General features: G+C 37.0%; 1 protein-coding gene across 4 annotated transcripts in view; it reads right to left on the minus strand.

The window, feature by feature from the left end:
* Positions 1 to 12,257, minus strand: part of MYO1B (myosin IB) — a 180,812-nt gene that overhangs the window by 61,849 nt on the left and 106,706 nt on the right. For all 4 annotated transcript variants that reach the window (XM_039494200.1, XM_039494198.1, XM_039494201.1 and 1 more), the window contains exons 8-13: positions 10,848 to 10,946; positions 10,355 to 10,458; positions 9,509 to 9,656; positions 8,600 to 8,718; positions 5,364 to 5,450; positions 4,982 to 5,047 (exon numbers count right to left, since the gene is read on the minus strand). In XM_039494200.1, the coding sequence (XP_039350134.1) occupies positions 4,982 to 5,047; positions 5,364 to 5,450; positions 8,600 to 8,718; positions 9,509 to 9,656; positions 10,355 to 10,458; positions 10,848 to 10,946 (623 nt within the window). The remainder of the gene's footprint in view (positions 1 to 4,981; positions 5,048 to 5,363; positions 5,451 to 8,599; positions 8,719 to 9,508; positions 9,657 to 10,354; positions 10,459 to 10,847; positions 10,947 to 12,257) is intronic.

Raw genomic sequence — 12,257 nt, forward strand, 5'->3', positions numbered from 1 at the left:
CATGAGCTTTCGTGGGTGAATACCCACTTCTTCGGATGCAAGCAGTGGAAATTTCCAGGGGCAGGTGTATATATAAGCAAGCAAGAAGCAAGCTAGAGATAACGAGGTTAGATCAATCAGGGAGGATGAGGCCCTGTTCCAGCAGCTGAGGTGTGAAAACCAAGGGAGGAGAAACTGGTTCATTATACTAACTGAATTGGAGAAACCAAGAGAACAACATGATGCGGTGGTAACATTTTATTCTGGTTTCAACACCATAGTCTAGTTGTTTGGGGAAATACCTGTTTATTTCCTTCCATCTCCAGTCACAGTTATCAGATTAGCACCATACTTTTCATGCTTTATAATGGTCCTTAACCTAGAATTTGTGACTTGCTCTGGAATTTGCTCTGGAGTATATTTTCTATTGATTTCATGAGCTGGTTTCTTCTGTGAGCTAAGATGAAAGGGATTTGGACAGAGAGTTCTGTAAGGGGCAGAGTCTAGAGATGATGGGGTACAAGAGAGGGCTATAAGAGTTTATTCCCAGAAAGATGGGCTATGGGACGAGTCACTCAGATTTTTAAATGTTTTTAGCTCCTTTTTCTGCCAGCATTGAGTATATACAAATAGACAGATCTTGCCTAAAGAATAATGAAAAGTTGCTACATTGTTTTGTTTTAGCAAGTCCGTTTTTGACACAGTGCCTCGATCAACTAAACAAAGCTCTAAGAAGCAGCCCAGCTAGCTGTATATTCAAACTTCTCAAAAGAAAGCTAGGGAGAGCTGGGAGAAAAACCATTAGCAATTTTCACAAAAAGTTAAACCCAGGATACTGAGAAATACTAAGAGAAATTACTTCTTAACAGGAAAAATATGATCAGCCAGGACAATTTTAGCAATGGAAGTGAACTGTCAGTTAAGGTATTCCAAAAGCTCTGTAATTAAAATCTAAACAAGAGTAGCTTGTTACAAGCAAATTAGTCTGATATTCCCAGAGGCCCTCATGGGCAATTTAAACATTTGAGGTGAAACTGTGCCCTGCTGAAGTCAATGGAAGTTTTGCCATTGACTTCAGTGGGGCCAGGATTTCATCCTTCATCAGTAAATGAACAGAATATATTGGTTTGCCAATGGTTGGGCAAAAGCTGAAAAATAAGTACCATCCCTCCTGTATTTTCTAACACATTTCTCTCCTACTGCACCTTCCTGCCCTTATTTCGCATATAGCTGATCTTATAAATGTAACAAAGCAAATATTTATATTTTGTACATTAATGATAAACAGGAAAATACATGCAACAGAAAATACATCTTGCAGATTAATGCTGCACTTTTACAAGGCAGTCTAAAAAGGTATCCAAGTCAACAGAAGGTGTACTAATGCTAACCCAAGTGGTAGTTAACTTTGTTTGAGATTAGTTTAAAATAAGCAATTATACTTTTAACACACTGAATCATGTTTCAAATTTACGTTACAGGTTTCCATGTGGAAAGGCATACAAAATGCACTTTTATCATCAAAATCCATCATGTACATTATTGTAGTTCTAACCTTCAAGACAGTGCATGATAATTTAAGAAATAACAAAACATTTACTAATTGGTTTCTAAGGGGAATTTATAATCAATTCCTGGAAATTCTAAGAATAATAATTAGCTCTGTAAATTCACTGCCATTAGCTAGATATCAGCTAAAATTCTACATGTATGACAATCCTTTTGTAAAATATCCATCCCACAGAATGACTCTGTACCATTTAAGCTAGAAAATATAAAATGTTGCAGATGATTATCTCACTTCATCTTGATGTATTGTACTGCATATATTACATAATGTTTCATTCAGTTACAGCAGATTAGTTTACTATTTGATATAGGACTAGTTTTACCAATATGTATTTTTGTTTGATAGTGGCTAGATTTTTTTATGCAACTATTTCTTATTAGCATTTCCTTAACCGTCTTTGACTGCACACATGTAGTACCATCATTTATAAAAAGGCTCCATAAATACAGGTTTTGCCATGTATCTTTGTTATTTAATTGAACTTACTTCATGCAGATTCATTTACCTGACAATAAAAATCATTCCACTACACCTGCACAATGTTTGACTAAAATCATTTTTACCAATTTAATAATTTAAATGTTAGGATTTTTTTCCAATAAAAGCCAGCTGGGAAATGGATTGGTCTTTTTGAAGGAAAATACACAATTTTGAAACAGAAAACAGAACATTTTTTTTTAAATGTCTCAGAAAATGAAATTCTGGACAAAAATTAGTACCAGGTCAATTGAAACATTTTGCTTTGACAAAGCTGCAATGTTTTGTTCCAATTTTGATTTTTTTTAAAACTTGTATTATATAAACACAAAATAAACCAAAAGTTGTTTTGAAACAGGAAAAATTAAAACATTCTATTCCAAAAAGCTCAAAACAGAACACCTTCACCTTACCAAAAAAAAGTCATCAAAATTGACTCATTTCCACAACATTTCATTGTCAACTAATCAGCGTTTTTCAATGGTAAAATATTCTATCGGAAAATGTCCTGACCATCTCCAGTTCCGATATCAAGCCATCCTTGTTTCCTGAAAGGTTTCTGAAGTTAAATTTGATATTATTAATATTTGATCACAGTAGCCCCAAGAGGCCCCAGGCCTGGATCAGAACCCCGTTGTGCTAGGCATTGTACAAATGCATAACAAAGAGATAGTTGTCCCTTCAGCATCTCCTCAGAAACACAGGTTACAACTGGCACATCACATCTGTTTTCTGCTCTCTCCACTGGTTTTAATAGAATTTCAAATCAAGCTCAAGGTCTCGGTCCTTATCTTCCAGGTGCCCAAAGGCCTGTGCCCAGGATATCTAAAAGACCATCTAACACTCCGGATGACAACTGTAGTTGACAGCTTTGCTCCTCTGTCACAATGGCACTCTCAACAATAAAAGAAAAGCTTATCTGGGGAGGAGACAGAACTTTCGTGACTGCAGGATGAATTCTTCCAGGAATTAAGGAGCATCACAAACCTCATCTCTTTCTGCTTCAAGGGCAAGGCACATTCTTTAACCTTGCCTTCTTTAATACAAACACATAGCAACACGAATATTTATTTAATAAATAAATAAAAACCGCTGCCAAAACAAGACACTCTACTGCACACACTTCTCCCTTTAGGGAGAAGATGAAAGAATAAACAATATGTGATAGATGTGTAGTCACACTGCTTAACACACTACTGGAAGTCACTCAGATACCACGGTGATGAGTGCAGTACAAAAACCTCTATAGAACAGAATAGTCCTAGAGAGCTTACGATTTAAAATGTAGAATTGACACAATCTAAGCCATATAATAGGACCTGACCCAACACCCCTCATTGTTAATGGAAAGGTTCCCATTGACTTCAGTGAGCATTGGATCATGCCCTTAATATACAGCTGTATATCTTGTGGTCCCCATCATGACACTTACGTGATGCAAATAACCTTTGATTGCCCTGTGTACCTGGGTGAGTTTCACCCTATGAGTTTAATCCTGTGAGGTAGAGAGTACTACTTCTCCCATCTACTTCAATAGAAGTTGAGTTTGCTCAGCATTTGGTAGGATTGGACACTAAATGAACAAACTTGCTCCATTTTCAAATTTACTATTTTAAGCATTTTATAAACTACATGTGAGAGGAAAAAAGCATTTAGTCTTCCATTTTGCTGCTATGAAACTGTGTCCTTACATCTAACTACTTGTTTTTATGGCTTTATTTTTCTAATGTCAAACTTCTTTAAAAAAAAGAAAAGACAAAAAAACACAACTTGTTTCCTTGCATTCAATTTAACAATCCATAGCCAGCCCACAAATTCAGATTTACTCCAGTGTTTTTAAACTCACCCTCACCCTATACTTAATCAAGCGCACAAACACCGTTGGTTAAAACAAAATTTCTGCCAACAACAGTAACATTCTACTGTGTAACTTTCTAAAGGAATATAACTACCACCATCTCCAAATAGTCCTAACTACTGAGAGTTACTTCCAGATTGGTCCCATACAATACATTTTCATAAGTTTCTTCATATGTTCAGGAAACTAAATATTATTTTCTTGAGTAAAAACATAAATCAAATATTAGCTATATCTCTTCTCTTTGCGAAACTGTTAGACTACTTTGATTCATTATATAACTGAAATGAAGCATATACTACTTTCCCCTTTCTAAGTAACATTTTAAAACCTCTTTGGGAAGAGATAAATCCAGATGGATTGTTCCCACCTTCTATGGAGAATAACTAGACTTACTGGTCTCCTAGAGAAATTGAGAGGAAGTGGGAAAGGAGGAAATAGACAAGATGTTTTTCCCCATAGTTTCTTAGTTGGAAAATTAGAGTACAATATTTAACTAGATATCCAAATCTCCTGAAATAAAGCTTGCCAGAATAAACAATTCAGTCATGATCTTTATACCTAACAGCATCAGGCTAAGTCACTTGATATAACTGAGCATTTCTGATAGATTTTTTTGAAGTGTTTTTAAGTGTTTACGTGTACTGAATTGAAATGACGTATAATTTATTTTTAGTTCTAACTGAAAATCTGTCCTCTTTTGTAAAGGAAAAGAACCTTGTTTGCAGATATCTATAATAAGCCTCAAGGCCATACACAGAGCATGTACTATAGACAAATTTTGTATGACAGCATGGACATTACCACAATATTTCCTATTTTCAGAATGGTGCCATAGTAAATATTTACTTTTCACTGGTACCCGCTGTATCAATGCAACATATTCAGTTTGGCCTTGACGAATGTGTGTTATAATTGCAAGGCATGCTAAGATGACCACCTAACTTCAGTTTACATTTATTGTGTGTACTTAGAATTTACGGAAGGTGAAATTGTGATTACACATACATGAACAACTAGATTTAGCTTTAGTAATAGCTGTAAAGTTTGTTATAGATATGCAAAATTCTATTTAAATTGTATTCTAAAGCACTTACCTCAAAAATTTCAAAGCCATAGATGTCCAGTACTCCCATGACCTTCTTTCTGACTTTTGTTTGTGCCTTTTAAGAGAAGGTTGAGTCATTGTTCTGTACATTTAGTATTTGTGATCAAGATACATTCAATGCCTTATAGGCATGTTGTTTAGGCTAAAATGTTAGGTTTGGTTTTCCAGAAATGGTTAATATAAATATTTTCCTAAGTTTAAAAACAAAAAGAAGAAAACAGATTTATTTGGATACAAATATTCACCTCCAGCCCTGCAACACTGCACTAGTGCATAAGAATAAGAAAGTAAAACAGACCAGTATAGTTTTACTGTCCCCACTCACTTCATCTATTGCTACTGAATTCTTTATGGGCATATAAGAAAATTACCTTAATGCTCTCATTGATTCTGGTAACAAGCCAGGAAAACAGTCTACTGTACAGATTCTTAGCCAGAGCATCACGGGCATAATATGCCTAGTCAAAAGAAAAAGAAAAAACATTAGAAATATTGGGCTAATTCTGAGCTATTCCAGTGGTTTAAAAGTGCTATAAAAAGGGTGGAAATGACTTCTAAGGAATATGTTCAGCATGAGAGAGCTACCTGGTCAGAGTAAGGCTGCAGGAACAGCCCTACAGCGTTCTCCCTCCCAACCTTTGGCATAGGGGCTTGGTAAGGGCTGGAGATGGAGACAGCGTAGCCAGAGCACATTGCCTTCTGCTAGTCTCAGCTGGCCAATGGCCCATTAGGGTATGTCTTTACCGTAATAAAAGACCCACAGCACCACCACAGCAGGCCCGAGTCAAATGACTTGGCTTGGGGTGTAGGGTTATAAAATCCCAGCGTAGACATTCAAACTCAGGCTGAAGCCCAGGCTCTGAGACCCTATGAGGATGGAGGGTCTCAGAGCCCAGGTTGTCAACACTGCAATTTTTAGACCTGCATCCTAAGCCCCATGGGGCCAATTCAGCTGACCCAGGCTCAGACTGGGTACCACAGGGTTTTTAATCACAGTGTAGATGTAATGTAAGCCCAGGGTTAGCAGAACTGGAGCTAGCAGGTCCTGGGTTTGTTAGCCTAAGGCTTGAGTGTCTACACTCATTTGTGGTTAGGAATTGTTGAACCCTGGGTCCCAACCTGGGGCTCCAGCTTCTGTGGGCCCTAGTCTAACCACCCATAGTACAGATTCCTAGTGTCCCCCCAAAATGTGGCTGCTCTAGCCCTTTGTTCGTGGAGCCTGTGGGAAAACTTCTTTTTCCTCTGACAATTTGAAAGTCGGCCTGTGGAATTGTGGGATACTTTCAGCGGACTCCCAGAGCACAAGTCCATTTGGGCTGTATCTACACTGCAAACCAATAGGGCTTGAAACCTGGGTCCTGGCTTGATGCAGGCTCAGATGTTCCACCCATGTGGAGTCCTGGGACCTGGGGCCACTCGATTTGTGTGTAGATGGAAGGGTTAGGCTTGAGCCTGAGTTGAAACCCTGGGTTTATACTACAGTGTAGACATATCCAAAGAGGCCTTGCAGCCAGAGTTTCCTTAAGGCTGCTTTCACTTATGCCCACAGTTTGATAGGCCCAACAGAGCCAAGAATTCCAGAGGAGTAAAGTTGGCTTAAAGACGTCTTTCCCTACCTGCCCCCTCCCCTTACTTCACTGCAGAAACAGAGAACTGAAGCCAGTGGTTAATAGGATTGCCTCGAGTAGTCACATACTTAAGAGATGCCCGAGGGGACCAGAAAAACAGCAGGTGTGATAAAACTTCACATTTCTGACTTTGATAAAACGACTCTACAATTTATATATCCCCAGTGGGTTCCTCGTTCTTTCTGAGGAACAGGCACCTGGGAACCTTTAAAAGAGGTGAAACTTTATGAATCTAGTTATTTGTGGACAAAGGGAATTTAGCAATCTTCACACTAATGTATTCTGAAAAAGCAATAAGAGGAGTTGAGAGAAATAGGAAAACATAAGGGATGGCAAAGGGAGAGTGGAGGCAGTAAAGAAGGGAGAGAAAGATGGGCAAAGGCAGCAAAAAAAAAAAAAGACATTTCAACCATCAGCCCCATGTAAAGCAGCAACAAAACACAAACGAGGAAGATGAAAATTGTATCAGCAGAAAAATACACTACAAGAGGTGAGATAGTCACTGTAACATGCTAGTCAGATCCCATTTGGAATACTGTGCTGTAAGGCACAGTGCCACGAGGACTTTACCAGTTCTCAAGAATCTAAGTTAGGGAGTTTAGTTTATTCTACTAGAAAAAGGCTCCAAGCTGACTTCACAGGAGGTTTCAAAATTAGTAAAAGGATTCAGAAAATGATTTTTCTCTTTTTTAAAAGCCACCCTCACTCCCTTCCATGTCCACACACTCAGAGACTGGCTTGGGCTTCTAAAACTAGATAATCTAAAATAAGGAATAAATGGAGAATGTAAGCAGAACTACTCCAGGACAAGGGAAATAAGCATATGGAATAAGCTATTGGGCAAGTAATTGAAACAATCTAAGTGATCTAAATTTGTTGCAGGGGAAGGACTGAAGGTTATGGTGAAAAAGCAGGAAGCTTGGATTAAAATAAACTAAGAATGAGGAGTGACACATTCAACCAGACGGCCTTTCCTGTTCCTAAAATATCTTATATTCTTCACATACAAACTTCCAAGCTGGCTCGCCACTGATATCATTAGCTGCAGCAAGAGAAGGAAGTGAGAGGTGCTAAGAAATTAAGAAAAAAGGAACAATATGGAAAGTTGAATTTATTCATTTTAGCTGAAGAAATGTCAGAACTGCCCAGAGCACATAAATCCTGTGAAACCAAATGGGCTGTTCAAAATGAAAGATAGTCTGCCACAGCAGGATATTTTAAGTTTACCACATTTCTGCACAAGATGTATGAAAAACTTCCTACACCCTTTTCTTGTGGACATGACCCTCATAAAAGCAAAATGTTCATCAAATGTGTTTGAACATTCAAAATGTGTGTTGAAGCAAAGAAAATGAAAACAGTGATACGTTTTACTAGTGAAATGTTTTATTTAGAAGTGCTTTGTGAGCAGTAACTTTATTTTGCAGCTATGCAGAAAGCACTCATTTAAAATAATTCTTTCCCTTAAATAAAGAATGTTTCCTATAGTATGTGACATAACCAGAAAACTGAACGCTATTTTAAGAGTAAAATTTTCAAAAGCAACTAAGTGACTGAGAAACCTACGTCGAGAATTAATGATATAATCAAGTCACAAGAGCCAGGAGAATGAAAGCTAAAGTGTTGAGAGGGGAAGAGACTTTCTGTCAGACTGTCTGAAGCCATTAATTTGTTTGTTTTAATAGCACCATTTAATTTCAATTTCTGAACAACATTATGGAGAAAGTAAGAGATTCAGCAACTTTTAATTTCCAAGAGATAACAAGATACATCCTCTGAGACCCACAAGCAGCAATCCAGAAATTACATTTGTGATATATCTGAAGTAAAATCAGAACAAAACAACCCTTTAAAATAATCTTTCAGGTCCTTCTGATACATAAAAAAATAAAACCCCACAATCCTTATTATCCTTATGGAAAAGAAACATGTTTTACATATTTTACAGAAAAGAAAAATCAATAAGAATCTGCTTTTACCTGAGCCACGTTTAGCGTTGTAGAGACTTTTTCTTGCTTGGCTTCAACTGTTCGGAAGCTAAAGGCTCTTTCCAACACTGACTGATCGATCCCTGTCAACTCACAAATTTCTTTGAGCTCTATGAAAGCAAAAAGCCAGAGTGTGACTACAATTAACACTTTCATATCGCCGTATTTGTATTGGCTACCTTTATTCAACACTACGTCACACAAAAAGCTAATTATTATCTTTAACTTTGAAGCAGTGGAAAGTTTGTTCAGAATAATTTTTGTCAAGTTTTGGTTGAGTGTTACCACCCCACCACCCCCATCGAAAGTTGGCTGAAAACCATAACAAAAAAAAAATTCCATAAAAATCTTAAGTTTGAAAGCATTTTCCATTTCATTATATTTCAGTAAAACACCATTTTTTACCCCCACTCTTCTGTGGAATCTTTTTCCTGAAACAGAACTTTCAAACACACAAAACAAAAACATCCAATTTTCAAAATGTACCAATTACAAGAGGTCCCATCAAGTGAAAAAGCACAACTTAAGTTACACATTGGCAGTACAAAAGCCAAAAATATTAACTGAAAAAATACTGTGGCGCAACCAACATGTTATATCCAGTTATAGTAAACCAATTTCTTCCATTTAATGTTTCAGAAGAAAGCTTTCATAAAATGGAAAATCTAAAAAATGTTGATGAAAAAGACATTTTTGTAAAAGGCCAAATTTTGACTGAAACACTACATACGAGAGAGCTGAACCAAATCTACTTACAGATGATGTTCAGAATAAAAAAGGAAGTAATGTACTGTAATCCAGCTACAAGAGCAAGAGTAAATCTTGTGTCTTTACAAGATACAGAATTTGCAAAGAACTATTCAAATATTAGTTTTTTTCGTAACACCAGTATCATCTTACCATTTTTATCTTTGATTTTACTTTCATCTAAACCATTTACTCGAGATTCAGGTTTGAATTCAATGTTTCCCAATTTTAGAACTGCTGCTACCACCTCCAAGATGGACTGTGTTTCATGATCCATAAAGCCAACAATCTGCATGGCATTCTGGAAAAGGGGGGAAAAAAATCACAAGATAAAGATATATATTTTTAATAAAAAAGATCATACTTGCAAAATCCACCATTTATATACAACAGCACAGAATATAAACATTTTCCAAATACATATAATATGACAAGAAGAATATGAAAAAATTACTGGGCTTGGATAATTACACCACAGAATATTAAGTGAGGTTTGCAAGAATTGTGTAACTCAGTCGGCATAAATGTTTAATCTGTGTCTAGTGTCCATACCAGAGCACTGAAGTAATTCATGTTTTTATAAGATTTTTTTTTCCTAACTGCCTATAGGCAAATTAGTTTAAATTCAGACTCTCAACAAATTTGAAAAGCTAAGATAAATGGATAGATCAACAGAATGCTAATAATTTTGAAGCAATGGATTAATTTAAATTTTAGCAACAGAACAGGAGAAAAATGTTACTGGAGTTCACACTTTTCTTTCTTAAGTACATATATACAAAACCAAACTATTCTCTATCAAGACTTTGGTTAACAAATGTTACATCTAAAACTCATTGCACACTATACATCTGCAAGAAAAGTGTGAACAACACTGATTAAGGCCCAGTCCCGAAAGTGGCTCAGTAGAGGTGGATCCCCTCTAGTACACAACCAGTTGCAGGATTGAGGGCTTAACATTTTGAGTTGCGTGTCTTGGATTAAGCTGGATAATCTTACCCTAACTGTTCTGAAGTTTACTGCATCATCCACTCCGTTTACTCGGGCAGAGTCCAAACTCAGGTAGTTATATCTGCTGAAATCCCGTTCAAGTTTAAGTTTGTCTAATGAATTGAATGAAAATAAGATCAGTCAGATACCCTTGTAAATGGCTCTCTTTCACCCTTAGGGCCAGTAATATGAATAATTGCTAACAACAAATAGTTCATATTAAATTGACTTAGTGATCTTTAAATTACAAGCCCTTTAGGGCAAGGATGGTCTCTTTTCTGTGTTCATACAACATCCAGCACACATGGGGCCCAAATCCTGACCATGACCTTGATTACCACAACTTAAATATTTACTACTACTACTACTAACAGTAATAATAATAAATAGTAAAGAAAAATACCTTTCTTCACACAAAACAAAAATATTGGTTGAGAGTGTTATATTAGGAAAACAAAAAGCAGTAATAACGTCTGATAAACAGCAGAGGTGCAGTACTTACTAAGCAGATCTTCTGATGCACCAGATAATATCTGATAGAAGATATGAAAGTTTCTTTCACCTCTTGGCTGTTTAACAACACGGGACTTCTCTAACAGATCTAAAGACAAAGTCATAAGAGTTAAATTTTGCCACACCATTTTCTCTCTATTTTAACATGATTTTAACTGTTTCCTATTAACACTAGAGCTGATCAAATAATATTCACTGAATAATTTAACAAGCAGAGATATTTCTTAACTAAGTTATTGACAAAGAATTTCATTCATTATTTGCCCCGCTCAACCTACAATAAGCTAATGATTTTTACATGTTGCAGCCTTACCAATTAGACGTGATAGGCCAAATTTTTTAAGGTATTTAGGTGCCTAGCAGTATTTTCAAAAGTATCTAGGTGTCTAATATCACCCATTGAAATCAGTTTTAGGTGCATAGGTGCTTTTGAAAATCCCACTAGGCAACTAAATACCTTTAAAAACCTGGCCCTATATTTTCAGGCATAAGCAGCACTGTGGGGAGTAACCCCATAGAGAAAATCCATCAAAATGCTGGAACACCAACAGAAAATAGGGGAGGATTGTTATATGAAGAAAGAGCTTTACAAGGAGCTGAAGTGTTTAGAGAGTGGAAGCAGCAAAGAGGAACAGAAAATTTTAGAGTGGAGCTAAGAAGAGTAACTAGGAATAATGGGATGAAACAGAGTAAGGAAAAATTGAAGATGAATAGTCAAGACACATTTTTGAGGCCTATCAGATTATCCTCCAAGGGACCTGATGGAAACTCCATCAAATGAAAGCAGCAAAGAGTCCTCTGGCACCTTACAGACTAACAGACGTATTGGAGCATGAGCTTTCATGGGTGAATACCCACTTCGTCGGATGCTTGTAGTGGAAATTTCCAGAGGCAGGTATAAATATGCAAGCAAGAATCAGATGAGGCATTTAAAACTAGACTGGGAAAAAGCACTCTAAATTCTATAGGCGCATACTCTGCATTGGCAATTAGTTTGACAAGGTTATTAGCTCTTTTCCACCAGTGACTTCTGTGAGTCTATGCCTTATCAATGAGGACAAGAATCTTGCAAGACCGTAGAGCTGGATTGGATGAGAACAAATAAGTTCTGGAGAGCCCTATCTCACTTACTGCTCAAGTGGCAATGCAAATTCAGCTCATGGTTGAATTGCACTGAGATGGCTTTGGGCTCAGTGCAGCATGAGAATGAAGGGAGATGTGGAAAGGGACATTCTGGATGGTGAGGGCAACATTCAGCTTGGCACAGAGCTGTTCGCCATCTTGCGAGGTTGGAGGCTGAGCTACATCTATTTTTTTTAAATGCCTTTCATTCCTTGTTTTAGTGGCATACATGAGGGCTCAACACCATTGTCCCAGCCATGCCTTGTGTACAATCCCA

Source organism: Mauremys reevesii, linkage group 11 (genome assembly GCF_016161935.1).
Source record: "Mauremys reevesii isolate NIE-2019 linkage group 11, ASM1616193v1, whole genome shotgun sequence".
NCBI classification, from domain to species: Eukaryota; Metazoa; Chordata; order Testudines; family Geoemydidae; genus Mauremys; species Mauremys reevesii.